This window comes from Cupressus sempervirens, chromosome 10 (assembly GCF_028749045.1).
Source record: "Cupressus sempervirens isolate cs-2001-9-10 chromosome 10, ASM2874904v1, whole genome shotgun sequence".
In the NCBI taxonomy this organism is placed as follows: Eukaryota; Viridiplantae; Streptophyta; class Pinopsida; order Cupressales; family Cupressaceae; genus Cupressus; species Cupressus sempervirens.
This window is the reverse complement of record NC_143127.1, coordinates 270,646,161-270,661,074: the sequence shown is the minus strand read 5'-3', so window position 1 is coordinate 270,661,074 and position 14,914 is coordinate 270,646,161. Positions and strand designations below refer to the sequence as shown.

The 14,914-nt window shown below is 35.4% G+C and overlaps 1 protein-coding gene across 3 annotated transcripts in view; it reads right to left on the bottom strand.

Moving 5' to 3' along the window:
* Positions 1-4,727: 4,727 nt before the first annotated feature.
* Positions 4,728-14,914, bottom strand: part of OVA1 (methionyl-tRNA synthetase / methionine-tRNA ligase / MetRS (cpMetRS)) — a 263,112-nt gene continuing 252,925 nt past the window's right edge. The window contains exons 10-13 of one of the 3 annotated variants that reach the window (XR_016358062.1): positions 8,572-8,727; positions 7,932-8,060; positions 4,959-5,239; positions 4,728-4,852 (exon numbers count right to left, since the gene is read on the bottom strand). Coding sequence is in view for 2 of the 3 variants with exons in the window: in XM_089807421.1 (XP_089663547.1) it covers positions 5,066-5,239; positions 7,932-8,060; positions 8,572-8,727 (459 nt within the window). In the remaining variant the exon portion in view is untranslated. Of the gene's footprint in view, positions 5,240-7,931; positions 8,061-8,571; positions 8,728-14,914 lie in introns of all 3 variants that reach the window. The other 2 variants (XM_089807421.1, XM_089807422.1) reach the window with 2 other exon arrangements.

Sequence of the window (14,914 nt, the reverse complement as noted above, 5' to 3'; positions counted from 1 at the left end):
TAAAAAGAAGAATAAGCACAAGTTACAACAAGAACAAGTATAAATATAATATGTAGCAAGCAAATAAATTAGTTTGGTTTTTTATGCAAATTACTTTTCCTCAATTAAGTAGTAGGCATGTTTAAATGGAAAAAGAAGTATCTTAGAAATTTTAATATCTCCCCTTTGTTGAGGACAACACAATAATAAGTTTCATTTTAAACTATTATTAGACTACCAAAATTAAGCACTTTTATAAATGTCAATTAAACTAAACATTGGTAAAAAATGGATGGTGTAAATTATTTTTTATATTTTTTAATTTTGTAATTTCATTACATAAATATTTCTACCATTATTAGTTCCTTCCTATGACAGGATACTACTATTGCACAGGTTTGATGCAATAGCCTAATTAATCCAACCAATAGCATTTCAATTTTCCTATAGTTCATAAATTTGCATATATTCTAAAAATTCTTGAAAAAGTCAATTATCTGCTTTGCTATTGGCTATTGGAAAAATTGATTAGAAAAAAAAATCAAATTTATTAGAAAAAAATAGTAAAAATTACATGTGTTTTCTATTGTCACCCCTCACATGCTCTACATATATTGCTTTAAACCACTTTTAATGATGGAATCCATTCTTCTAGACAACATGAGTTGATGAAGAACACTTGCACAAATAGTGTCTAGAGAAGATTTGAGCAAAAGCCCATAACAAGCTCAAAGTTGTGTGTAAGAATGAGGAATCTATGGGGAACAACTCCGGTTCTATGAAGCCAGAAAAGAAGGCAACACAAGCGAGGAATGCATATCAAATGAATCCACTTTGTCATAATAATAGAAAATAGGGCCCTTCACCTCTTTGGGTTTTGATGGTTCCAAAGAAAGAGAATGGTTGGACTCCCACGAGCATTGTAATCACTAAAAATAGGGAAAAAAATATCTTCCCCACGGCCTCAAGACTCTACCTGTGGCTTGCTTCTCGAATCTCCACCCTCCTACCCTGACTCCTCTGCCTAAAATCCAGGAGGACAAGTGGAAAACAACCCCAATATATGGCCTCAACGTATTCAATCCTCTCCATTTACTCCCTTCTGATAAAAAAAACATAAGTAATTTCTTATTTGCACACAAATGCCAAACCAATGAACCAAAATCAAACCTTGGGCATCTACAAGATTTTAAAATTTGGGGATTGAAGAGGAAGCTTGTGTCTATAAGGTCACATAGAAATACTAGCTAAGAAATAGTGAGATTAGCACATCAGTCATTAAGTTTAACCATTAATTCCTAGAATAAATATTTAATTAAAAAATATATAAAATATTCTCACTTTTCAATATATTTCATTTCTCATTTGCTATAAATCTATTTGTTCATGTGCACACTCTCTCCCCCTCCCAATGTCTTCTTTTTATCTCTATCTAATTATCTCTTCATCTCTCTTTAAATTCATCTATATAATAGAAGTTCTCTATCTCTATTTTATTTTCTCAACATTCTTACTCTCACACCTCATCTGAAATCAAAAGCATTACACTAATGACACAAACCATGATGCTTGCCATCTTGTTTTATTTGAGTTGCAATATACCATTTCACCATATCACATGACACCTATGTTCCACTATATTATGTTTATGTTTTTTATTAAGGAAAACAAGTTTTGAAGGGTGCTTGAAGCTCTTTACAAATCAAAATATTTTCAATGAATCCCGAACAAAAAATACAACAGCCCAAGGGTGAAACAGGTCGCTAACCAAGACTAGGTGACCAAGGTGGCCTATATCATGTTTATGTTAGCCTATATGAAAAATATCATTATTTATTTGAAACAAGGACAATATAGAAAAATACATTTTTATGAGATTTTTCCAACAAGTTTTGTCATTTTCCTCGTCTCTTGTATTAAGGCCATTACTTTTTCTAATATAATTACAATTATTATAAATTAAACTAACATAACAAGACATTCACAAAGCTAACACCAAATGCTATGCCCTTCAAAGTGACATTTTCAAATAACTTACATTTGATCTTGAAAAGATTAGTCAATTTTTTTAGTCAACAATTCGACAAGCATGGAGGAGACTTTAGCATAGCTTTATTTTAACCTTGAGAGGTTCTATCCAAGGAGGTATGATCTAAAGGGGTTTAATCAAAGCATTTTGATTAAGCCCCTCAAAGATTAAAACATTCACTTCAAAAAAATAAAGGGATTTCAAAAAAATAGGATAACTCACAGATGAGAAAGTGCTTTACTCTTCCATCCTTTAGCCACGACCACAAAGGGGGAATATATTTTATAGCAATTGTTTTTAACTCCATAGTAAACTAAAACTAAAGATTTGTAAAAGACTTTAAGAATGTCATCAATTATGCATAATGGTTGATAATAGTGAGCAAAACACTATTTTTTAAAATGCCTATTAATAAATTGTTTAGTTGACCAAAAACATTGGTTGGTTTGCAAATCCCTTTGGTACAACCTTGGGCAACTTGTGAGGCCAAGACCTGAACAAGCATAACATTAAAGGAAGAGATAAGATGACAAAAATGTCTAATGACTAAGTAAGTTCAGCTATTTGACTTTCTACCCTCAATGGAGATACAAACATATGCATTAGTAGAGATGTCATTCATGGTGGGAAGAAAAATTCTCAAAAGCCTAGTGCCTTATGTACTTTGAAAAAATGCACCAATAAGAAGCCTTAACCTATTTTATAATGATATTACAAAGAATATATCAATTAATAAGCCTTGTTTGCTCCAAATGTGCACTTAAGGGGAGATTTACAATTCCTTTGGACAAAACATTACAAGAGGAATCCATTAGGGGAGCAAGCCTTCTACTATAGATCAGAATTGTCAATCTTAGAAATAGAAATCAATATTTCCTTCAGCGATGATGCTACATGAAGTCTTGTTTATGAACACTGTAGGCTTGAAAAAAAAATCAAAACCTATTTAAAAATCACATGGGAAGCCATCGAGACAATAGCCTTGTCATTTGAAACCAAAGTAACGAGAATCAGAATCGTATCGGAATCGGCACGGCCGAATCGAATCGTGAATCGGACGTGAATCGGCGATGAATCGGCAAATTTGAAAAAACCCTTTAAATGTAGAGATTTTAACAATTTAAGACTTATTTCATGCACCCTTTATTGAATATAACTTAAACACACTATAACAGCATCAAATAGAAGTTGAAACTTAACATATATAAACATGGAAGTTTGTGTTTACCACATGGGGTAAAGAGTTTTTATAAGACAACTTCACATCCAACACCTACTCCAAGTGCTTCAAAGCATATCACCCCTCTCGAAAGGCTTGCTCTATTGTTCTCTCCACCACAAACACTCCATGCCTGCAACAGCTTCAGGTCTCATCAACTGGTGAGACTTCCCACGACTGATAACCGCAGCGACTGGGGGTCTAGGGGGCAACGCCCCCAGCGGGGTCGAGGGGTAGTGCCCTCGCGGGGTCCTGGGGCAGCGCCCCGAGCACGCTCCCTGTCGCGATACAGGGCGGGGTCGAGGGGTAGCGCCCCCGTCGCCAAAACCAAATTTGCACTCTGAAACCCACACAAAACTATATGGAACAGTGTTTTTGTGATTTTCTTCTGATCCCACACTCTTTCTGGGAACCGCTGACGTTTTACTACCTGATTATGTCTTTCCATTCCCTTGGGCATCATCCGTTATGCATTCTAAACATTTTTTATTTGTCGTCGTTTTTTTTTTTTTTTTTTTTTTTTTTATAACCTATGGTTCTTCTTTTCTCTTCTCCTCTCTTCTAGTCATGCTTAACAATTAGAAGACTCTGTTATAACAAAGAGGAAAGGTAAAAAAGAAAGCAAAAAACATAAGTGATTTTTTTATTATTTCCAACTAAACATGCATGCTGTTGCCAGCCGATTTTTGACGATTTCTAATGGCGATTCAGGCAATTTTTTGAGTGAATCGCCGATACATGTGATTCAGGCGATTCACCCGATGAAATCGCCGATCACGATTTCCGACTCCAAAAAAATCGGGGTGCATGAATCTGATCGCTGAATCGGCGATTCACGCGATTTCATTGCGATTCTCGTTACTCTGTTTGAAACATAAATGCCAAGTGGAGCTCTTCAAGAGTGAGCAATGCATCACAATATTTTTGTGTAACATTAAAATGTTTGTGAGAAATAACATCAAAACATTCTTGTAAAACACCAACTCCTCAAAATCTTCCCGAGCTTAAAATATAACTCCATAATAATCCCAAAAAGCCTTGAAAAATATCATTCAGGATGGTGGTCCAACAATGACAAGAGTTGGTAGTTTTTCTCTGCACCTAATCATGCTTGATTCCCAAATATTTTTAAAAATTCCTAGCAACTTTGTCATCAACTCAAAGTTAGTGTCAACAAAGCTTGAATCTGAGTCCTGGAATATTAAGTTGTGGATCGGTTGTTTTCCACTGTATTTTGGACTTGGAAAATATGACTACAGATGGAATTATTATTTTTTTAAACTTCAAAAGAACAACAATAATTTATTCACAAAGGCTTCGGTCTAACATAACAGGGTTTAAATTTTAACACAAAGTGAGGTTCTCCAAAATTACGAGTTGTCAAATAGAAATGGTATGAAATTCATATAGAAGAGAATATATTTCACCGCTTGAAATATCGTTTTCTTAAATAAAAGAAAATCTTTAGTACATTTTTTTTTTTTGATACAAGAAGGGACATATGGTAACATGTCCCATAGTTGGTGATATGGATTTCATTATATATAAAACATCAAGTACAGAGTTGGTTACACAGAGAAGATGGACGGCATTTAACATGTTGCATAAAAAGCCATACAGCTACCCTGCAATCAAACAAAGTCAACCGAGAACCAAAGTAGCATACATAGTTGTTTCATACAAACATTATTATTATGAGTAATGTGATTGTGCTCAAATTCTTTATTTTACCAAGATCTTTGCCACATGAATCAAGAATAATGCCTAATTAATTCCATCTGGACAAATATGCCTCTTAATTGTATTCTACCCAAGCTTGTGGTTCAAGTGGCTTCTCTTTATTTATTTGCTAATGGTTCTTTTTTTTCCGGCTTTTTCTTGTTGCTTACACCCTTCTTCTTTGCTTTGATGTTTTCAGGCGTTTCACCTTCCTGATCTTCAATCCTTCTGAAAATAGGCTCAGGCTCTGCCATCATTTGGCCCATTTTGAGACCACCCCAAGTTGTATCTTCCTGCATTAACTTGCAATTAGCCATAAACAAAATCCTTATAACAGTAAATCAAATACAATGTTTTCCTCAGACTTAAAATACTTGGCTTTTATACAGTTTAAGAAGTTCAGAGAAATATGGCATTGAATGTGAAAGTCGTAGCATTAGATATGGACATGATTCAGTGTCTCATTTTACTCAATTAGGGAAAACTCAGTTTCTATGAGAAAATGAAGACTGGCTACCATTGTGATAAGTGGTTACCACAGTCTTCTGTTGATTCAAGTCTCTATAAGGTGCACATTTTCATAAATTACAAGGGAACGGTTTAGTATAAAGCAGAAACACATGATAGAATTAATACTTAATTAAAGAAAAAGTTTATTGGGGCATTTGAAGAAAAACAGTAGTAGTTTGGATAAAAAGTATGACAAGAATAATGGCTTTTGATTATTTTTTTCTTAAAAATGGAGTAAAAGTAGAATTCTTAGTGGTTCTTGTAGGTTGCCATTATGCCATAATAATCCTTTTGTTAATTAAAGGGTAGAATTCTAAAATTGTTATTTTCAAGCGGTGTCAAGTAGCGACACTTGGTAGACTTAACCAATGGTCGTGTCTAATTGTTTTCACGCTGGAACATTGTTGGGGATTGGAGATAATTATGCTATGAAAAATTATATCATTCTGCCATATCCCACATTATATGTTATGTATTCTCTTTGATTATTTCTATGATGCCATCTATGATTCATGTCTGGTACTATTGTTGAATGGTTATAATTACATTGTACTGGTTAATACATTTTGAATTAGGCATCCAGCATTTTGGCACCATTGCCGGAGATTGAACCTGGATCGCCCGCATGACAGATGGGAATACTCACCGTTGCATAGAAGGAAGGTAGGTCCTTATTTGGTTCCTTGTCAAAGAATTTAGCGCCAGAGCATGGTAGGCAGTGGCAGAGCTTCCCAAAGGGTAAGAAAGCTAGCCATCTTCAACTGCCATATGTCATTAAAGGAAAGAGAAGTCGAAACTGCTACCTTCTTTACTAGTGTTTTACTATTTAGGAGTTCTTGCAGTCTTATGCTTCCTTGTATCTATTTTGCAATGCCAAACTAATAGATGCTAGCTTCCTTGTTCAGGTTTCTTGTCTTCAATCCAGATCCTGCACATTCGGTCCACAAATTTACTGAGCTCAATCACAGTAGACCAGATTTGCCTATACTAAAGATGTGATTTTCAAGGAACATTAAGTTTCATACTGGACAGCCAAAACGAAAGAGAGGAAGACTGTGCATTTTGAAAGCAAACAAGAGTAAAAAGATGTGCACATAGAAGAACAGCAGGTTTGATAAATGGATGTAGAGGAAGAAGGTTCAGTTTTGGAGAGTTCAAAAGGTAGTGGAAACTAGTTGACAAGTATAGCTCACCTAATTTCGGTTGTGTAAATGTGTTATCTTGTTCTCATGAAGAACTTAGGTCTATGAAATTATTAGGAGACATTATTTTGCATAAGGAATTTTATGTACCCCAAACACCTGGTCTTGGCAAAAAGGAATTTGCTTTAGGAGACCATTTTCTGCTATTTTGATTCATCACTCTTCTATTTTACGTATTTTTAGTCTTATGGTATTAAGGGTGGCTTGAGGCTATGTAATATCAGAAATCTGTGATGGATCTATACATTAAATTTTGTGAATCACATGTCTTGATTCCAATCGAGGGAACAGGGTCTAACTACTCAAAAAGTTGGCTCAATCTGTATTACAGTTTAATGACAGGACAGTTGCCACTTGTTTCTGAATCACAAGTATAAAAAGAATTTCAATAAAGCAATCTTTAGTAGAATAGAGAAGATCCTGCAAGAAAACTAGGAAGAATGTATCCATTCATAAACCTGAAATCGGAGATAGACGGGATTCTACACACTATCTTCGAGCTACTAGCTCTTTCTTCTTTGTTTTACATTTTGTGTAGTTTGCTATATGGATTTTGTGTCGTAGTATGACACAGCTAAAATATTGAATAAGCTTATTTTGGAAACTCTTGTCAATATGAAAACTATAATGCTACCAGGATACATTCATTAGCCTTGGAAGAACCTTCTGCGGTGTTTGTTGGGGCTTATTATTTTCCAGGCCCTGTATGCATGGTTTCATTGATCTGTAAAGTATTTCTTTCTTGTACACAATTGTCTGGGGATTCTGAATGGCCTTAGCTAAGAAGAAGTTCTAGTTAAAGGGGAGGGATGACCGTTGTGGTTTTGGGAATTTATCATATCTTCAACTATTCTCACTCAGAAAAAGAGGTTGAGACAATAAAGATGGTCTTCATGTGCTTCTGTAGTAATGAATATAGAGATTAAATGCAAGGGTCAAAATGAACTTAGTCCTTTTGAATTACTAATGATTATTAAGAAGCACAATGAATATTCTCGTGTCTGGAAGGTTTATTGATAATTACAGAACCTTCCAAACAATGTAAGTTGGGGGACCAAAAAACAGTGTTGCTTGATAATCGAAAACCACCTATGCCAGTGGAAAATTGCATCAATTTAGACCATTATCAGGTCTATCAAACTATGTTTTTCTTGCCTCTTTCAGATACAAGAGTAATGAAAATTTTATTCCACATTCCATTATTTCATAAGACCTCTAAGTTGTAATCTGTGGAATTTCATGTCAAGATACAAGAAAAGGAAGAAGAAAATACCCAAGAAACAGCATCATATACATCCTCGGAATAGCCAAGTTGTAAATATATCTTGCGACAGAGTAAGGGAGTAACAGGAGATAGAGCAACAGCAATAATCCGCACTGTTTCTAGAATAACTATAAGATTCTGCAGAGAAGTAGAGAAGGTGGACCAAATATCAACATTTTCTTAAAACTAAAATTAATTAATAAACAATATAAACACCTAGTTATCTTGAACGTACATATTTTTGGGATCTAGTATGATCGAGGACGTATTCTCTAAAATAAAATTTCAAAAAACATATGAATCCATGTAAAGTGAAATGATTTGGATGTTTATAAACATCAACTTTTCCCATATATCAAATTGAATCACAAAACAAGATGGGTAAGTTGCTACATTCTATTGATTGATGCCTTAAATTCATTTGTTAAACTGTAGTTTGCTGCCCTTTCGTTCCTTTTAATTAAAATACTATGTTTTATATATTTTTTTGTGGTCTTCCAGGCTAGACAGGAGGTGCAGAAGGGGTTTGTTTTTTGTTTGTAATGTTGATGGTAATGTGACAAGGTAACATAGCAATGATAGAAAAATCAGCATGGTTCACTATTGACATTATATCTGTATGCTAATAAAGAAGTGTTTTTTCTTACACCTTTCCAGCTACTTCAGCATTTGAGCCTCCTTGCTTGAACAGAGACCACGGAGCACGCTCATCCATATATATATTACCAGCATTACCAATATCAATAATAGCTGCACATGCAGAAGAGAAAGAAAGATCCATGTAGTGGTTTCTTGCTTTCTCAACCTGTTAATGGTTAACAAGCAAACCCAATTACAGAGAGAAAAATGTCAATGAAGTATTGACTTTACAATAAAGACATGACAGGAAAACATATTTCCATATTAACTTTTTATGAACTAATAATAAAGAAAGAAAGAAAGAATGTAAAATAGAAAGAAATTATATTCCATTCACTGATCACCAAAAATATGTCAATGGGACTAAAAAATGCACCCAGTTATAATAGCATAGTCTTAGGGTAAAGAATTTCTTAAAACTGACAAAACGATAAACAACTGAAGTTACAAAAGGTATGCTTACAATAAGAAATATATCCTAAGCCTGAGGAATAATGCATAACTCAGAACTGCATCTCAGCTAAAATGTGGGTTCACCTCAGAAGTCTCATTCAATTTAAGTTATTAATTGTATTAAACTGCTCTTTACTGGCATAAACATGCTATACCTTAAGCACGAGCTCAAGAAGCTAGCTACAAACCAAGGTTCTTACCTAAAACCAGATTTCTTTTTTATTTCACACCTTATTCAAGCATGAGAAAGCAGCAGTCTATGATTTCTTATATTCTGCTAAAATTGCAGATGTAATTCCTCAGGTACCCAAGATACAGGATGCTAGGTGCTGGATTGGTTGTGGGGATGCCCCCATGGGTAAACAAAAAACATTTGAACGTAATTTCCACTTTATGTTTCACTGTGAAGGGAGTTGATTCTATAGAGGGGGGCACTTGAATCATTTTAGAGGGAGTTGGTGTCAATTTAGGAGCTTTGATGGTAGAATGGGTCATGGGTAGACTATTTCTCATATTTCCTTTTAGTGTCTTTTGGAAGTCTAGAAAGGAGGCTTTTCTATTACATCTGACCAAGGAGAAACCTCAGAACAAGATGCAAAGTTAGACATATGATCCATGATGTCTAGACCACGCCATTAAGATTGCATTAGAAAATGAGCCAACTGGACCGATTGCAGGCTAAGACAACAGGAAAACTGTCAAATTTGTAAACTGATAAACCAAAAGGAAATATTTTTGGGCGATGCAAGATTGCCAACGACCCAAGGATGCTCCTGCATCAGATACCCCAGGTGACTAGAAGATGTTCCAAACAATAAACCAAACCACTGTCCAAAGTAGCTCTCAGTGAATACTGTCAGTAACCAGTCTTCAGCAAATCTCATGTAACTTCGCTGAATCAACTCAGAAACACGTGATGGAAAAAATAGCATGTAGACTCACTACACATCATCCTATAATGTTTTCTAGCTTAGGTTTAGCAGACTGTGTCTTCACCGAAATTTGCCTTTCAAGCTGTTCATCAAGTTTTTCAGTGCTTAATTTGAATTTGTCCTTGAATTTCCTTGCTTCAGCTAGATCTTTCTTCAAGGCTTCATTCTCATACATTAGCAATAAGAAAATATCATCATTTATTTGATTAAAATGTGGAAAGAAGGAGAAATATTTCAATGTCTCAGATTACTTCTGCAGGCTCCTGTTTTTTATCACCGCATAGTATAATGTTCAAGGTGTAGTTTCTAGATGCCTCTTCAGGGTCAGCTAGGCTGCAAATGAATATACTCATTGATCATTTTATGTTCACTATATTGTTTAAACAATGAACTTAGAGAAAGCCTAGGCATGCATTACTAATTCTATTATTAGTATTCTGATTAATACTGTTACAACTGATACTACTAATAATTGTTGTTGTTATCATCATTATGGAGTCATTATTATTATTCATCTCCTTATGATAGTAGAAACCTAAACACTTGTACGAAATACACATATCATCAATCTCCTCTACCAGTTAAAACTCATGTCTACACATCCCTTGCTCATCCTTGCATAGCTACAATCAACATCTCCACACTTCACCTTTTGTTGATAATATTTTTCTATCAAAGCTATCAGATTTCCACAATCCATGAATATGGTATATGATTTCTGGGAAAGATTGTATAAGAATTTTTTCATCAATGTTTTGGATCATATTTTTGTTCTCATTGACTCTCTGGCATCCTGATGATGGATCATGTAGTATGATCCGAAACGTTGATGAAAAAATTCTTACACAATCTTTCCCATAAATCATATACAATATTTTTCTAATTCATCTGGTGACATCTCCTAAAATTTAGAATTCCACACCAACTGCATCACCACCCTCTCATTCCCCATGGTTGTTTGCTACATTCTAACAACACCTCACACATCCACTATCTACCCTCTCTTAGTGCACAAATCAAAAGATTGAACTGATATAAATGACACCAAATCTGATATTACCCTCCCACAACCATCTGATGGACACAAAGTAAGAAAGAACCAAACAAACCCATAAGGCCCTTTATGAAACCACCTAGCTAGGTCAAAACAAAGTCCCTTATATGACGAGCTCATTTTCTTGTGTGCTTAATCATAAATAAGATGAATTCTACCTTCTTTCTATTGAAGTTTTAAGCAACAATTACTCCCAACACTTGATATTTGTTGCAAATTTAGGTTATACCCATGCTGATATGATTGTTGGAAAAAACAGATCTTGGTCCTTATGATGCCCAAGTTAGATAATTATTCATCTCCCAATTTTTTTATGGTCTACAACCATATCAATTGTGATTGCAAATCTCCTCTGCAACAACTTCATTATAAACATTGATAGCATTCCTATTTCTTTCATTGTTCCATTCGTAGCCCATCTTGTTTGCCCTCCACCATTTAAAAGTGTTCTGATGACAACACCAAGCTAGTAATATATTTATAATGAATGAGGATCAAACCAGCTCTTGTGGGAAGGAGGTCAAGTGAGGTTATGTAACAAGTAAACCAACACTAATGGTTTCATTGATGATAAACAAGAACACGCCATCAAAATGGAAACATGTGTATGTTTGGTTGTATTGTCATGGTACTTTCTATGAAAGAGCAGCTCCATTACCTCTATATGCACCTTGTCATCACTTTAACACCATGCATTTCTGACTATAGGACTCCTTAGGGTTGTAACCATCCAATTTCAGTCTTTCAATCAATGTTGGTCCTATTGGCAATGGGCCAGCATCCCTCGCAGGATTTGTGACATGGCTTAACCACCTCCTGTGGTTCTATAAGACTATTGGTTGTATCGGGCATTGACAGGTCAATCTTTTTGTGTAATAGCAACCTTGTCCTTTCTAACAATTGGTATCAAAGCTTGGTCATAGGTTCGAATCTTGCAAGCCACGACGAGTGACACTGGGAGGGGAATTGTTGGCAGTGGGCCAGCATCCTTCGTAGGATTTGCGACATGGCTTAACCGCCTCCTGTGGTTCAATAAGACTATTGGTTGTATCGGGCATTGACGGGTCGATCTTTGGTGTAACGGCAACCCTATCCTTTCTAACAGGTCCATCCCACAAAAATTTAGCCTAAAACACACTAGTAGTTGGACAATGCCTTTGGCCTTCTCACTTCTCACAACATCTATTTCAAGGAGATATCCCAGCTCCATTTTGATATAACAAAAATGCTAGTTAAAGATGTTTCTAGTGGCATTGTTATTATTCAAGTGGCCTCTCTCAGCCCACATGCTTGATGAGAGTTATCTATCCCCGGACTAGATGGATCCCCCACTATCTAGATACAAATATAAGTCACACAACCTCATAAATATTCCTCATTTAGGAAACCCTAAAACCTTACTTTTCTAGGTAGGCTACTTGATTTTAATTAGGTCTTTAAAAAATGAATGTCTAATCCAAAACAATTAGTCTATAAATTTATGATGAGGAAGTAGTAGTGATTGTCCCTTGTTGTCAATGTATTACCCCCACCCAATTTCACCAAAGATTTGTGCTCTTTTCCACTCATGTTTTGTCAAACAATTATCATATTGTTATAATGAATCAGATGTTTTTGTTGAGGTTTAATTTTTTAGGATCCTGATAAAGTAAACAATCAAAGTGGTAATGCTTTCTAGAACAAATGATTCAACAAAAAATTATAAAGACATCTGATTGCATTAATACTTTTTCTTTGGTCGGTAAATGTTGCTTTTATATTAATTAATAAATAAAAATTACAAGCATTGATTCCACCATCTTCATCTATATTATCTATTTCAAAAAAACAAACCATGATCGTCTACCTTCTATCCCTTACCTACCTATCATTTGCCTATATCAACAAGCATATAGTTTCATTTGTGTATAGTTTAACTAAACAATCACAACTTAAGAAAAAAATTCAGATTTTTAACAACCCTATCAAGTACGATTGTTCAACTATCACTAGCATGCCTAAAATAACTAGCAATACTACGCTTTTTACCATGGCTATCAGAAGAAACCAAAACAAAGAAAACCTAACCCAAACAACTATGGGACTGTGTAACATTTAAGAAACATTGGGTATTTGCCCTTAAATCGCCTTGTGACACTTCTTCATGTAATCTTTTCCTGCACATGGAAGTTCCTCTTCCTCGTCCCCAGCCATAGCTTAGATTGGCACCCCATCCTCCTCTATTGCAGCTTAACCTTCTTCCTCTTTGGGCACTTAAGCTCTCTCATTCCTCAGCCTGTACTTTCTTCTCATTTCCACCATGTGTGTTGAATTGCATGCACCAATAATCTACCAAGGTGAATTTTTGGAGTGACCTATTGAAATTCTCCTTCAAAAACCTAGATTGCAGAGCCAACTCCAAATCCTTAGTATAGTTGAAGAGAATTTTTTCCACATCTTTTGCCCTTTGTCGCTCCTTGCCTTTGTTCTCCCCAACATGACATAAAATGAAAAACTGAACATGCCTTGGGTATATTGGGGTATGGACCCAATCATTAAATTGCATAATGAAGCCTCAACCAGAGTGTGCTAGATTTAGGAGAGTCTCCAACCCTTCTTGCCCTTCTAATTTTACACAGCTCTTTACCACCCTTTTGGTTTGTTCTACATTGTTGACTTCCAATCCCCATGAACAAAACATGGATGCAATGTCCATATTCGTGGCATATCTATTTTTAGCTATCACGTACTCAATCCCCAAAAAGCTACAAACCATAATTAGGGAGAAAAAAGCCTACGGTGAAGATGATCTTTAGCCTCTCAGTTGCAACCTTGCCCAAAAAAATCCATTTATTGTTTGGAGGATTTCATGTAGAAGTTGGCTTCCATCTCAGCACCTGTCACAATCTTTTTATTTTACCTGTTTTGTTGGCAAAATGGTCAACACTCCCCTCAAGACTTGTGACAAGGGACTAACCACCTCCTGTGGATTTTATAAGTTTAGAGATTGTATCAAACACTGACAGGTTGATCTTTTGGTCTAATGAAAACCACACTTGTAACAAGCGGTATTAAAGATTGGTCATAGGTTTGAATCCCCTCGAGTAACATTGAGGGGGATATTGTTGACAAAATGGTTAGTGCTCCCTTTGGGATTCATGACAAGGAACTAACCACCTTCTTGTTGATGTCAGTTTTGTACCACTACATAACATATAGCAATTGAATACTTGACATGGAATATCACACCCTCAATCCCTCTCTTGAAAAGTAAATACTGAGAAAAACTCCAATGTTCCTTACACCTGTGGATACTAACTCTATTATATTAATGTGATTTGCTGGTTAATCACGCAAGCGGCCTTACGTTGTTCATTCAAGGATTGTCGAACTCTCTTTGTGATGGTGATGATGTCTGGCTTTGTAAAGTATAGGAGTGCCAAATAATGTTGATGGTGATGATGATGGGGGGTGTGTCTGCCAATGATGCTTCTCTTTTTCTAACTTTCTTCTCGAATGAAATCCAACTAATGAACCACTTGCTGCTTTACCTCTACTCCTATGAATGGAAAGATTAGCAAATAGATAGGGATCAAATCTGATGAAAGCTTACTAGTGGCTCTACCTCCATAGACGCAATATTTCAAGGGAAAAAAGACTAGATTACCATGCAAGGCTTCCTAACCAACCGATAGGATGCTAGTGGCCTAGTTTATAGATACCTATCAAAAATCCACTAATATCACCATACAACTATCCATCTACTCTTACTCTTAACAACTTCCTTGAAATAAAATCTACTTTAACAACTTCAATGAAATTTAACTCTTAACTACTGGAAGTAGAAACCATGCAATAACACCAAGTGTTCTTAATCACCATGCAAGTCACAACAATGATAAAGAGAAGCAATTTTGGTATTATCTTAAGCAACA